Source organism: Erythranthe guttata, chromosome 4, assembly GCF_056151865.1.
Source record: "Erythranthe guttata isolate IM_541 chromosome 4, IM_541, whole genome shotgun sequence".
Classification (NCBI taxonomy): domain Eukaryota; kingdom Viridiplantae; phylum Streptophyta; class Magnoliopsida; order Lamiales; family Phrymaceae; genus Erythranthe; species Erythranthe guttata.
The window spans coordinates 17,250,909-17,266,787 of record NC_142536.1 but is presented as its reverse complement, the minus strand read 5'-3'; the positions used below and the strand labels follow the sequence as shown (position 1 = coordinate 17,266,787).

General features: G+C 33.6%; 1 protein-coding gene across 2 annotated transcripts; it reads right to left on the bottom strand.

Moving 5' to 3' along the window:
* Positions 1 to 380: 380 nt before the first annotated feature.
* On the bottom strand, positions 381 to 4,398 carry LOC105950437 (putative late blight resistance protein homolog R1C-3). 2 transcript variants are annotated; one of them, XR_016030927.1, is made up of 2 exons: positions 1,367 to 4,398; positions 381 to 644 (listed from the first exon to the last, which is right to left on the bottom strand). XR_016030927.1 is itself a non-coding variant. In XM_088817069.1 (2 exons), the coding sequence occupies exons 1-2, from the start codon at positions 4,096 to 4,098 to the stop codon at positions 522 to 524; spliced, it is 1,776 nt and encodes a 591-aa protein (XP_088673195.1). In that variant the 5' UTR covers positions 4,099 to 4,350; the 3' UTR covers positions 381 to 521. The 2 variants fall into 2 exon arrangements, 1 of the variants encoding a protein (XP_088673195.1); XM_088817069.1 differs by having other exon boundaries at positions 2,446 to 4,350.
* Positions 4,399 to 15,879: the final 11,481 nt, after the last annotated feature.

The window sequence follows — 15,879 nt, the reverse complement described above, 5'->3', positions numbered from 1 at the left end:
TGTAGAATTTTAAGAGGAATTTCATAAATACACAAAAGACACCCCCCATTCCTCGTTTTGTTTGATGTTTGATATTGTGTTTCGAGGCTGCATATGCTTATACCATTCCTCGATTTTCTTTTCATAATTTGCAATGTGTTTTCTAAGGTGAGATTTTGCTCCGCAAAAACTGTCAAAGGGGAGAATTTTACACCTAACTTCAAGTAATGAAACAGAGGGCTTTTTAGTTCTTTGAAATATGAAATCGAGAGACTCAACACGGCTTTTTTCCGATAGAAAATATGACTTACTAGCATATATGTTCCTTATACTTCGGTTATCGTATGTATGTCGTTATCTTTGATTTACCTTTTTTGGCAGAGACGGGTAAAACTTGTAAATTCGACAATATGTGCGACACACGTGCACTTTATTAATTGCGCAATAGTATTAATTTTAACCTCACAACATATAACTGATGAGGATGTAATAAAAAATCAATCAAGAAAAATTAAACACACCAAATAACATTAACAAAATATTCAAACACGCTTTGATTTGTCCGTCTCAAAACTGAAAGTACGTTCCTCCGATTTCTTGATGCAAACAATGTCGATGTAATTTCTCTCGTGATCAATCAGCCTACGGCTCTCGAGACGATACACCTGTAATAAAGGAGAATGTTCAATGATTTCGGATGTTAATTTTTTTTTTAATCCATAATAGCAAATTCATTGATCAGTAATCAAATAATAAAGGGTAAATTACGAACACCTCCCTGAACTTAGGCTAAATAATGAAAAACACCCCACCTATTTGTAATAACCGAAATCCCCCTCTAATTAATTGTTAATAGAGTTTTAAATACCTTCTATTAAATAGGTGATAAATAAAAGAAAATATCCGAAATTATGTAAAGTCTATTTCTTGGATGCAAAAAAATCCGTGAAAACTCACACTGTAAAGGGTTGGTGTAAGACGGAAACAAACCTCAGGGGCTTTTGGTAATTACGAATAGGTGGGTTTTTTTCTTTCGTTATTTAGCCTAAGTTCAGGGAGTTTTCGTAATTTACCCTATAATAAAATCTATCTCTATTGTAGCAAATTCAAACTGTTTCATCCAAACGCAACTTATATCATCCAATTATATGTGTCATCAACCATATACCTATATTGTCTATTTCTATTGTTTTGTAGGAGAATGTATGCATATATACCGAGTATATCTTTGGTAATATTCATTGTATGATGAAATTATAATAAAAAAATATATATGTTAAGTCAAATTTAATACTAAAAAATTTATGGTTGTTTAATTCCTTTTACCTGAATGGGCATTGACTAAATTATTAGTATTTTCGATAGATATAAAAATTTAACGACTAACCTTTTCAGAATCAATGATATGGTAGAGTCGGTCACGGCTTGGTGTTCCCATTGTTACAGTGAAGAACGAACATCAAGACGTAAGAAACGTTCACGACCAGCATATTTGTCGTCCCACTCCTTTTTTAACTTGATTGCACATTTCACAGCCATAGGGTTGCATTCGACTAATGTAATGTGTACAAGAGATTTACCAAATGTGAGAGGGATCTCTTTTAACTTGTAGCAATGTGCGATGTGAAGGCTCACAATCACAGGGAGGCAATGACAATTTTGAAATGTCCATTGCTCCAGATCAATGTCTTCAATCTCAAGAGATTCAAGCCTTTGGAATTCGTTGTCACGAACCTCCCATTTTGGGCCTCGAAAGGCATAGCATTCCAGCAAGAGATGTGTAAGATTTGGCAATGAAGAGATCTTTCTCATTTCTTCCCACGGATATCCTAAGCCTCTCAAATGTAACTCTGTAAGACTTGATGGGAAGTCTGAAAGAGGAACAAGTGGGGTAACAACATCTGTCTTCAATGTAGGATTCATAATGTAACATCCTAGTTCTTGTAGTTGATGGAGAAGGGAAATGTGATCAAAGCATGTCAAGGGCTCTGTAGCATCAGGAGCCAGCTCGATATTAATTCTTAATTCCTTCAAATTAGGGATTTTTTCGAGCACAGATTTGGCACAACTTTGAGGACCGACACCACTTAGGTTTAAGAGGTTTGGTATGAGAGATCCTTCACAACAAGGATGTGGTAGCTCTCTTCCGTAGGTTTGAAGATACTTCAATTCATTCATATTCCATATCTCAATAGGCAGATACAATAGATTCCCAACAGATTTTACTATCCTTGGATGTTGAAAAACAATCAAGTATTGAAGGTTCCAGAGTTTGGAAATGGAAGAAGGGAGGTTTCCATTATAAAGGAGGGCGAGGTATCTTAATTGAACTAGTTTCAATACTTCCATCGGGAACTCATAGAATCTAATAGAACGAGCTTCCAATACCCTCAGCAACCTCAAATGTTCCAAAAACAGCGGTACTGGATATTTATGAAAATAACCGGTACAAAGGAAAGATCGTACCTTTGAATCAGATGCAATTGAGTTGTGCACATCTTTGATGGCAAGTAGAACATTATTACGGATGCACAATCGGCGCTGGCTTTCTATACCTTCTTCCGGTAGAGTATCGCCATGGCAATTTAAGGCATAGAAAAACTTGGTCCTGGCAGCTTCTTTGTTACACAAGTACCAAAAGGACGAATGAAGGTGAAAATCAAATGTTTCATTGCGCACGATAACATTTGTGGCATAAAGGTCATCAAAATATCCATAGCTATCATATGCATAATTATTGGTCGGCGCATAGTAATACATTGATTCTGAGTTAAGAAATCCTTCAGCACTCAACAAGTTGGTTAGTTGGGGCAGGTTTAGCGAATAATTTTGTGGGAAAGCTCCAATATAGAGAAAACATGCTTTTAAATGTTGATCTAAGTAGTCATAGCTTGGATATAGTACCTTTGACATTTGATCATATGCATCCTTGTAAACCGAATTTTGTTTCTCGTCAGCTACTTTGTTCCAGTACTCTAAAGTCTTGTCAGCTTTGGAAAGGATGTTGGCAACTGTAACTATTGTTAGTGGAAGACCTTCACAATTCTCGGCAATCTTCTTTCCAGCTTTTTCAAGTTCGTAAGGTAATGACTCTTGTTCACCAAACACCTTCTCACGAAGAAGATCCCAACTTTCTTTCTTATTAAGAAATGGTATTTCGAAAATATTCAAAGGCTTAACAGAGTCAGCTACTTCTTTCATCCTAGTTGTGACCAACACTCGACTTCCCTTTTTCTCGTCTGGAAATAACTCCAACAACACAAAATAGAGGTCTATTTCCCATACATCATCCAACACGATCAAGAATCTCAAATGCTTTAAACTTTCGTAAACCATTCTTTTCAATCCAGCTAATACTTTTTCTCCTTTCATAAGCATTATTTCATCAATGTCGGGATTCACTTGTGTTAGAATATCCACCAAGATATCCGCTAGTCGATATTTAGGGCCTATGGTCACGAACACGAGCCTGCTATAACAACTCACAATGAATGGATCTTGAAAGAGTTTCTTGGCAAGAGTAGTCTTACCAATGCCCGCCATCCCATCGAGCGAGACGATCATCCTTTCAGATTGCTCGGAATCAAGCCGATCTTTGATTGTCACGAATAGATCAGATAAACCAACCATGTTAGACTCATTTATACCAAAATCGATTCTTGACGGGACAACACCATCTTCTTCTTCTTCAGGCGAAGGGTTGCATAACTCATGGATGTAGGCCCTCTTCATAATGTTCATTGTTTGGATAAAGGAATCGACATCTTGCTGTATTTCCTGCACATCTACTGAGAATACCATTGATGGAGGATGATCGGTCGTCTCTTCTTCTTCTTCTTCTTCAGATTGTGAATGGAACTGATTTGAGAGATGAGGTTCGATTACATCTTCGAATTTGTATATTGCCTCTACCATTTCCGCCTCCAAACTTTTCACCATCTTCATGTTGATGGTGCTCCTCTTTTTATCGAATTCTCTGAGAGCTTCTTTTAAGGAAATAATCTCCTTGTACAAAAGTTTGATGATTTGTGGAGATGAATTTTGAACAATCGAAATATAAGATGATTTCAAAAGCCGCTCAATTGTCAGCTCCAGACTACCAGCAGCACCATAAGCCATCTCTTTCAATGCTCTCTCTCTCTCTCTCTCTCTCTCTCTCTCTCTCTCTCTCTCTCTCTCTCTCTCTCTCTCATATCTCACACTACTAATATCAGTTAACTGGAAAAACTCTTCTACATAAGCATTTGTTTGTGAAATTATAACTATGCAAGAGAATTATCTAAGAGAAGAAGATTAATTTAGTGTTTCCGAACTCAAAAGTTATTTAAGGAGAAACTCAATGGTTGATTTTTCAATGACAAATGTGAAAGGAAGAAAAATTGAAACGCTGAATATCCATTTTTGTCCAACAGCTATTATAATTCTTGACAGAGACGTTTATCTACCTTTTGTCTTCGGTTTTAAAATGGGTAAATTTCACTTTCCACATTTGTACTTTGGCTCGATATCACTTTACACCATTATATTATCGATTGCATCGATTTGGGCCATCGTACTTGAAAAATTGTCTCAATGTGGTCATCGTTGTTAGTTGTCAGACATTTAACATTAACACAGTTCGGTCTAAGCTCTGAAATTACAAAAACATCACCTCTCCCAGTTTAAATAATTATTAAAAAAAAAAAATATATATATATATAATAATAATAATAATAATAATAATAATAATAATAATAATAATAATAATAATAATAATAATAATAATAATAATAATAATAATAATAATAATAATAATAATAATAATAATAATAATAATGATAATAAAAAAAAAAATTCAAGACAACGAGAAAGCATAGTCCACAACGGCAACCACAATTTATTTTTAATTTTTATTTAAAAAAATTTAATAATTATTTAAACTGGAAGGTATGATTTTTTTTGTAATTTTCAGACTTAGATCAAATAGTGTTAAGGTCAAATGTCTAGAGACTAACGTCAATGGCCACATTGAGACAATTTTCCAAGTATATGGGGTCAAATCGATGCAATTGAGAGTAGAAGGGAGTAAAGTGATATCGAGGCATAATACAGGGAAAGTGAAATTTATCCTTTTTAAAAATATCTAACATCCAACAACTGAAATTTATCCTTTTAAAAAATATCTAACATCCAACGTATGCTTCTCTCTCTTTCTCTCTCTTCCGGGGTCAATTATGTAATATGTTTACTCGATTGACATTTTCCATGTGCAGTTTGATACATTAATCCAATTTTCTTGATTCAGCCTCAATTTCACTTTAATCTTACAATTTCATCCCAAAAAATTATAAAATCCCATAAATGAAACGCTATGGTGCACGGAAACTTCAGTAAACGTGTTTTCGCATTTCGGAAATCGAAACACCACGACACTTGTCGGAAACGTTTCGGGGTCATTTCCGTAAATATTTAAAAGTTTCGAGGATGTTCCTGGTAGTAATGGAAAAAATAGAAATGTGTTTCCACCAAATAAACTGTTCCGCCTAACTTCAGGTAATGAAATTGAGAGACTCAACAAATGATCACCTACCATTACTCTTCGTCGAGAAAGATTTATTGCTCAAAATTGTCGGGACTCGCGCCTTTTTTTTTCCGATGAAAATATAACTTGCTGTTGCATTCTGCTAAATCAAATAATTAGCAACTAACTAAAAAACCTTAGTCGACCGACTAAGCAAATAACTCAATCGACTAACTAAAAAAACCGTCTATTAACTGAAATATTAGGATCGACATCGAACAAACAAGACAAAAAGGAAGTTGAGTCGAGTATTGCACAAGAAAGTTGAAGATGAGAATTACTTGAACAACAGGTATAATAATTCTTGACAGGGACGTTTGTCAACCTTTTGTCTTCAGTTTTAAAAAGTGTAAATTTCACTTTCCACATTTGTGCTTTGACATGGTATCAATTTAAATCCTTATATTTTCGATTGCATCCTGTACTTGATAAATTATCTCAATGTGCCCCTCGCTGTTAGTTGTAAGACATTTAACCTTAACACAGTCGGTCTAAGCTCTGAAATTACAAAAACGCCACCTCTCCCAGTTTAAATAATTATTAAAATAAAAAATAAAAAATAATAAAAAAAATTCCAAGACAACGAGAAAGCATAGTCCACGACGGCAACCACAATTTATTTTTAATTTTTATTAAAAAAAATTAAATTTTAAAAATAAATTATTATTTAAACTGGGAGGTGTGGTTTTTTTGTAACTTTGAGACTTAGATCAAATGGTGTTAAGGTCAAATGTCTAGAGACTAACGGTAAGGGCAACATTGAGACAATTTTCTAAGTATATAGGGTCAAATCAATGCAATTAAGAGTGAAAGAGAGTAAAGTGATATTGAACCATAATAAAAGGGGGAAAGTGAAATTTATCCTTTTAAAAAATATCTAACATCCAACAAGTGAAATTTATCCTTTTAAAAAATATCTAACATCCAACGTATGCTTCTCTCTCTTTCTCTTTCTCCCAAGGTCAATTATGTAATATGTTCCTCGATTGACATTTTCCATGTGCAGTTTGATACATTAATCCAATTTACTTGATTCAGCCTCAATTTCACTTTAATCTTACAATTTCATCCCGAAAATTATAAAATCCCATAAATGAAACGCTATGGTGCACGGAAACTTCGGTAAACACGTTTTTGCATTTTGGAAATAGAAACACCATGACATTTGTCGGAAACATTTCGGGGTCATTTCCGTAAATATTTAAAAGTTTCGAGGATGTTCGTGGTAATAATGGAAAAAATAGAAATGTGTTTCCACCAAATAAACTGTTCCGCCTAACTTCAGGTAATGGAATCGAGCTCAACAAATGATCACCTACCATTACTCTTCGTCGAGAAAGACTTATTGCTCAAAATTGTCTGGACTTGCGCCTTTTTTTTGCCGATGAAAATATAACTTACTGTTGCATTCTGCTAAATCAAATAATTAGCAACTAACTAGAAAACCTTTGTCGACTAAGCAAATAACTCAATCGACTAACTAAAAAAACTGTCTATTAACTAGAGCAAATAATTGTCACTGACGTGTAGGACGTGGATAGGTACTTACCTCGAAATTAAGTTGATCATTATCTTAAGGGTAAGCAATAAATTTGAAATTCTAATAAGTTCATGTATATGTTATTGGAGATATTAATATTAAATAATACATTTCACTAACGGCTTAAGTTTTTGGTTGAGATGATCATTCAACATGGTATCAGAGCCAGTTCAAATGAAAAGGTTCTGAATTCGAGTCATGAGTTTGAATCCCACAATCACTCATTCAAATATTTCAAGTGCGCGATAAAGTTTCTCAAGGTCTAACAATATATATGAACTCGTCATTATATGTTAAATAATGATTAAAATTATCGTTTCCTTTTTTTTTTCCTTTCATGTTTTATGATTATGTCCTAATTTATGCATAAGAAAAAATGTCCTAAATTTTTTTGGGAACCCCCAACAATTTCGTATACCGAATTTCTGGAGTCGCCACTACCGATAGACAATATATATATACATTAAGAGAATAATGCAAATGACAATTGACAAGTTGTCCATTGTTGATTGATATCACTCACCTAACAAACTTACCTAACAATTTTTTTTGAGTAAACATATTTACCTAACATATTGTATGATTAGTCAATTACATACAACGGACATATGGTTGTTACTTGTTAATTGGCAACAGCAAGTTGCCGTCATGGTTAGTTATTGTCAATCACCTAACCAATATGGATCAATACGAAAATACCGACGTATCACGAAAGTTATTATATAGCCAAGTCTTGATACCAAATTAAACAAAAACCCCTGAATTATTAATTTTTTTAGAACATCGATTAGCTATTTGTTTCGACTAATACGCTGCACCAACCACGACGTAAGCCGGCCTTTCAAATTGGCCTAAATGGCCATTCAATTTTTTGTCTAGAAACTCTAATTTTGCACCTAAATATAATTGCAAAGTACCAATGTCAGTGTTTTAAATTTGCATTAACAAATTAAAAACAGAAACTAGAGCTGCATGCCTTTTATGATATATGATATGATCCTCTTTAAAACTTGTTTTGTGAATTAGGAGAATACAAAGTGAACTCCGGCTGCTGCAAAATTAAAATTTGAAAAACAAAACGAGAGAAATGGACTTATGCATCAAAAACAAATTAGTTCTAAATACAAAATATTAAATTCTAAACATGAAGACAATTTGTCAAAGCTGAATGTATTTATATTTCTTAGTATTTAATGAAAGTCTTCTAATTGGGATTTTACCAAAACAAATAGTTGAAACAAAGGTTACAGATGGCCGACGAAATTCGAGCTCGTTCTATGTTCATCTGTAGCTTATGCGGCTAATGACTATCCTCACTTTTTTTACGGACTGAAATACCCCTACATGTTGTTTCTTGTAGAGGAATGTGAAATTAATAAAATAAATATATAAGGGGTGTCATAAAATAAATGAGGTATTAGCGCATTTATAGGGGTGAACATAAACCCGCCCGATCCGCCCGACCCGAACCGACCCGCCCGAAACCCGCAATTTTTACCTACAAAATTATGCCCAGCAGCTTGGCAAAATGAACACCCGAGCAGAACGGGTCGGGTAGCAGGTTTGACAATTACAACCCGCAACCCACCCGACCCGCCCGCATACAACTCATACAAATATATATAATATCAAATAATTAGGGAAATCTAGGGATTTGCACTTTATTTGCGCCTCCCCTGTCGAGCGCCTCTTCTTGTCTTCTCTTTATCTATTTCATGGTTGCTTCTCTCACATATTTATTTTCCAGCCAATATTTTTATGTTATCGATCGCCATAAAAATAGTGTACGACATCGGTGGAGCGCACTTCAAAACTATTGTCATTCTCATTTAGCAATGTCAAGCATAAAGTGATGGCAAATTTCGACGAGAAGCTATCCGACTGTTTGTAGAGCAAAAAATAAAAAGAAAAAAGAAAGAAAAATAGAAAATGGACAAAAGAGAGGAAAAAGGAGCAGGTGAGGAAACAGTGGGAGAACTATAAAAAATTGAAGGAGGTTGACAATTCTTTCGTGAATGATGTCATTTTCTTTGGAAGATTTTTTTTTAAAGGATTTTTTTTGGAAATGAATTGGATTAAATTTTGTCAAAACTTTCTTTGGTATTGGATATTTGTTGAACCAGCCCGCCACCCGACCGCCACCTGCCAGACCTGACCGCCACCCGAACCCAGCAGTTTGTGTATAGAAATTAGCAGTTGCAGTTTGCTAATTTGTCAACCCGCACAACTCGGGTCGGGTTGATTTTTTACCGAAACCCGCTCAAACCCGGCCGTATTCACCCCTAATTAGCATAGACCTGCGTTATCTCTAATTATATTGTCCAAAAAGCCCATCTGTTAAAAAAAATTAACGAAAACCCCCTTACGTCGTGTTTTGCAGCGCATACGGGTCCTTGCATCAAAATTGTCTGCTGACTTTCGTGAAAAGAATAAACTACCTCAGTAAATTTTAAACAATTCAATTTTAAATAATAAAGGGAAAAAAGACAGAGGGACGTCAGGGAAGCCACTGGAAAAACACGAAAATTAGTATTTGTTCACGGATTGTTGTTCTGAAAATCTCAAATTATTTGTGTTTTTTTCTGAAAATATCGACCGGGCCAGATGTTTCCTCGGATTTTCAAGGGGTTTGAGATCTGTTTTCTTGTGGCGAATTTGCACGGGTTGTTGCTGAGGTTTTTGCAGTAAAAAAACGAGCTTGAAGATTATTCTTTTTCCCCTGTTAGATTTTTTTGGATCTTGATCAGAACATAGTTTGAGGCTCAAATCTGGGTGTTTTTTGTTTTTCAAGAGAGCTTGAGGCTTGAAAATTTAGAGAGAAGAGTGAGTTGAAATGTGCTTTACAAAGCAATCATCTGAATCATCTTTCTTTACCGTGGAAGAGTCATCGGAGTTTTGCCTTTCGTCGTAAAGGAGCTGCGACCGAAACTAAAGGACTCATGACTTGTTGCCTGAATGAAAAATTGCAGAACAGTCCCTGACATAAGGGAGAAGAGGGCTTTTCTGAAATTGAAGGGAACTTAATTGAAAATATTAATTGAGAACTTCATTTTGAGGCTTGTTTTCCAAATTTCTAAATTAAAGAGTAGTTCAGTCTTTTCAAGTTAAAAAACCAACCCCCAGTCGCATATTTCGCGAGCGTATGCCACCATCAACTTGGAAGGGCCTTACTGCATTGACTAACTTTAATAGGGGAGTTCTTGCTGATTGTTTCAACACATGGACTTTTTTGGCAACTAGGCAGGTGTGTTATTTAGATTATATTTGGGCCAAACATAAAAGTTTTATTGCATCAAAGGCCTTCTTAAATCAAAGTTTCACCTATCAAGGAAAGAGTGCCCCTATTGTTTACTTTCTTTTTCCGAAAAAAAAAATACTGATAAGAGGGGAGATTATACTGTAGCAACAAAATTCTTATCTGCAATTTAAACAAACAAGAAAAACTTGCACAAAGATAATTTTATTGAATTAAAATAAAATATTGCGGGTTACAAACTCTAATTTAATCCTCTGATTCTTCTCTCAAGAACAATATATATTGACTTTGAATTTCGGAGTCGGGTTGTTGACTTGATCTGCTCCGGATTTGATTTTGAACTTGAATAACGTCTTCCGAGGGTCTTGCGACTTGAATCTCGGATCGAACGCAGAACTTTGACGGGTTTTGACTTGAAGATCTTGGAGTTCTTGATGGATTTGGCCCTTCAATCTTCATTCGATCTTGATTTATTGAACTTTGACGGGTTTTGACTTGAAGATCTTGGAGTTCTTGATGGATTTGGCCCTTCGATCTTCCTTCGATCTTGATTTGTTGAAGAACGCCCTCGATTTGATGAAGAACGCCTTGAATTTGATGAAGATGACTTGAATGTTGTAGAGAGAATTTTCTCCTACGATTTTTATTCTTCTTGAGTTGTGTCTTGAATTGTGTAGGGAGGGTCCCTATTTATAGTGGTAGAATAAGAGTCCTACATGAAGTCTTCTTGATGACGTGGTGCGATTTGATTGGCTCTCTTTAAATTGATATTTATCTCTTATAACTTGGAAGAGAAGAAACAATCCTATTGGTCAATAATTAATTGATAATTATCTCCATGACTTATTTTGCAAGATAAATTATAATCTTGGGATTCAATTTAATATAATATAAATTATATTAAATTTATGTGTCTACAAATGCCCCTTCGAGACTTATTCACGGACAATGCGTCTTGGAGTGAATGAGTCTCGATAATTGCTTAACTTCAATTGCAGCTTGATCTAGAAAAGCACATACATCTTTTGAAATCATGACTGGACTTAGAGAGAGTCTAAGTTGCCTACGTACCCTATAGAGGGATCAAGTCGTAACGTAGTTCAAAATATATCCTTTTGAGGGATGTCATGCACAGTTTACACTCATGTGGACAAGGAGAAACATTTGCAGTTTAAGCTCGTGCTGAAGGAGCATTTGACTTGAATTTGTAGATAGTTTACGCTCGTATCAAGGAGCCTTGACTTGATTTCGATATATAGATAGTTTATGCTCGTATCGAGGAGCCTTGACTTTATTTGGATATATAGATAGTTTATGCTCGTATCAAGAGCCTTGATTTGATTTGGATATATAGATAATTTATGCTCGTATCGAGGAGCCTTGACTTGACTTGGATATATAGATAGTTTATGCTCGTATCAAGGAGCCTTTACTTGATTTGGATATATAGATAGTTTATGCTCATATCGAGGAGCTTTGATTTGATTTGGATATATAGATAGTTTATGCTCATATTGAGGAGCCTTGACTTGATTTGAACTCGTAGACCTTTTAAACTCGTGTCAAGGAGTATTTTATTTGGACCTGTAGACTTTTTAAACTCGTGTCAATGAGTATGTCATTTGATTCGGACATGTAGACCTTTTAAACTCGTGTCAATGAGTGTTTCATTTAATTTGGACATGTAGACCTTTTAAACTCATGTCAAGGAGTGCTTCGTTTTATTTGGACATGTAGAACTTTTAAACTCGTGTCAAGGAGTATTTCAATTGATTTGAAGATGTGGACCTTTTAAACTCGTGTCAAGGAGTGTTTCATTTGATTTGACTTGTCACATTGCATAGGATGTTGTTTCTTCAAAAGACTTGCCCCCATCCTCATGATCTTCTTGTTCTTCTTCAACATGTTCTTCTTTGAGCTGATACGACTTTTGGAATGAAGGTTCTTCGACTTCATTTGCAGTTATGCTCAATTCCATATCATGTGCTCGAGTGGCCAACTCTTCAAAACTTTTAGGTTGAATTCCTTGAAGGATATATCGGAGTCCCCATTGCATTACTTGGATGCACAGCTCAATAGCTGATGTCTCGGGCAGTCGATCCTTGCAATTAAGACTCAAATTTCTCCAACGGTTGATGTAGTGGATGACAGGTTCCTTCTTACATTGGCGGGAACTGGTGAGCTCAATCATGGTGACTGTTCTTCGAGTGCTGTAAAAGCGGTTGAGAAATTCTTCCTCCAAGTGCTTCCAACTATCAATGGAGTTTGCCCCCAAATCAATGTACCAATCAAACGCGTTGTCCTTGAGCGATCGGACGAATTGCTTGACGAGGTGATCTCCGTACGTCCCGGCATCATTGCAAGTCTCGACGAAGTGTGCCACATGCTGCTTGGGGTTGCCTTTGCCGTCAAATTGTTGAAACTTTGGAGGTATATGGCATCCTTAGATCATCAATCCATTGCTAAGCCATCTGCTACCATGTTTTCTTTCTGAAAATGTGAATTAGCCTCCAATTATCCTTTAGTTGTTGATGAATTTCTTTGATAAGATATTCATTCTCCCATAACATACCTCTTTAATAACCTAGTACCCCTATTGTTTACAACACAACTTTCTAAGAAAATTACAAACTCTTACTATTTACTATTTATAATAAAACGATTCATTTGTATTTTTGAACTTTTTGATTAGAATCTTAAAACAAATTCGACTTGATATAACTCTACGATTTTTTATTATTTAGTACGATTTTACAGGAATTTTACGATTCAGTTGATTTCTAGGATTCAAAATGTATCTACCTTAAAATAAATGTGATTTGATATAATTCTATCTATTTCTTCGATTTAGTTTTATTTTATACGATTCAATTGATTTTTAAGATGAAAGATGGAGATCTAAAAATGCAAGAAAAAAAATTACGAATATTAATAGCTTATGAAAAAGGGAAATTTAGTTATTACCTTGAATGATCATGCATTTTTTGAGAAAAAGGCCATTTCCATTAATTATATCATGCATCTTGCTCAACCAATAGCATATTCTAATTTCATGTTGCACAACTGAAATTCAAAGCAAAATAAATAAATAAATAAATTAGATTGATAGTCAAATTGAACGAATACATAGATCAACAAAAGAAATAATCTACAATTTTCCCGTGCACCAAAACCCAATTCTCAATACCATGGAGGAAAGAAAAAAAAAAACCCAAAATCTTAATTACAACATACCAAGAACAGATAATCCGACAAATAAAAAATTAGATTTACATGCTTCCAATTCAAAAAACTCCTATTTTGTAAGAAGACAAAAAAGTAACCTCTGAACCTTTTGTTGTTGCTACTAATTGGGTGCTAAATCTCACCATCTTCTCCAACATTCACACCTTTTAGGGAGATGCATTTTCGTTTCGACCGTTTTTTTCCACATGCAAGATAATGGGATTGAATGTGCATTAAAAGCTTTGCATCAGTTATTATTATCAAGTCTGTTACAAAACGCACAATCAAGGTATTTATTTTCTTATGGGTTAAATACATTTTACATCTCCGACCGGACACCATAACGCCATTTTTTCATCTTATTTAGGTGTTTTTAGCCTCCCACCCGAAATTCCTATATTACCATTACACCTAAAATTATAGAGATTTGGTTTTAGCCTCCCACCGTGGTCAACCCCCATATCACCAAATACTCAAATCCTATTTTTCCACCAAATTTTTTGGTGAAGAAATTTTCATCTCCCACCGGTCCACCATTTTCCTATTTTTTCCACCAAATCCTATTTTTCCTACCAAATATAGAGGTGAAAATAGGATTTGTCGTAATTAACACCATTTTATTAGTACCATATAAAATGACGATTTTAACTAATTGCACCCGATTACCAACTTATTAGCATAATTATCGTAAATACATTGGTATTAATTATTAAATTAGTTTTTAAAATATAAATACATTTGTTATTATTAACAAAACATTAACTCTAAAAATATAAATATGCTTATTTTTAATTAATTTGTTTATTTTGTTGGTATCAATGTTTATTAGTTCATTTCTGTTGAGCTTTTGAGAGATTTTAATAATACGGCATATGTTAGTTTTCTTGGTCGACATCGAAATCTGATAAATCAAGGAAAAGCACACTTGTGGGATAAACGTGCTCAAATCGGTGATGTTGAAGATTATGATGGTGATGATGATGATAATAATGGTGAATGAGATTTTTTTTATGATTTCAAATTGATTTATGTTGTAATATTTTATTTATGCAATAATTTATGAGATTATTGTTTATGTATAATTTTATTATATTTAAAATAATTTGAGTTCATGTTATTTCATGTTTGGACATTTTTTTAAGATTAATAACATAATTTTTAAATTATTTAGTTGAGAAAATTTATTACTTAGTATTGGTTCTATAATTAATATTTAGGAAATAAAATATTATAAAATTACGATTAACATTAGATTTATAGTTTTGGGGTATATATGGTGAAATGCCATTGGAGACCAAACCAAATTCCATTTCCTATAAGTGGTGAAATGGTGAAATATTATTATTTTAATATTTGGTCTAAATTTTGGTGATACCCATTGAAGACCAAAACCACCATTTTTCCACTAAAAATGGTGGAAGAGTAAAATGGTGTGCTACCGGTAGGAGATGAACCCATTTTTTCACCACCATAAATAGGATTTGGTGAAAAAATGGTGAAACCGGTTGGAGATGCTCTTATGTAACACTTACCCCCTCAAACACAATTTAATTTGTATTTTAAATTCTAATACTTTAAAATTTCTCTATTATTGAAACAAATAATTCAAAGAATAATTAAATTATACAACTAAAATATATATATGGAAAAAGGCAGTATTTCAAAATTTTAAAATATTATCTTGCATTGGGTATATATTTAATAAATAACATCTGATTGTTGTTGGACCAATTAATCGAATATATTCTTATCGATAAATTTTAAGAAATCAATACTTAGCCAATAGTAATCTGAAGTATTTAAATTTATTTTAGTTCTTTAATTTCTTAAAAATATATTTTCATTCATTATTATACAATATATGTTACTTTTTAATTTCTCTCCAATAATTTAATTTTAGTTGTTTTCAATTTTATATGATCCCATAAATATTAGTTGTTATGTTTATTATGTTCTAATTTTTAAAATATAAAATAATTAATGTTGAGGTGAGTAAGTAATACAAATGACATTTTAAGGGGAAGTGTTACATAGTTTATGCTTCAGGGGTGCAAAGTGTATTCCCTTTTCTTATTAATAGTTGACTAGTTTGGGATCATTTGGTATGTGAGGTTTTCTTTTTGTTCTTTTCTTTCTTTTTTGTTTTGTGTGAAATTTTTAGTTCAATTGCTAGATTAATTATATTAATGCAAAGGATGGATGAAAATGTATGTTACAAAACGAACAAAATAATGATGAAATGTCTGCTTAAATTATTTAAATAATAATAATAATAATAATAATAATAATAATAATAATAATAATAATAATAATAATAAT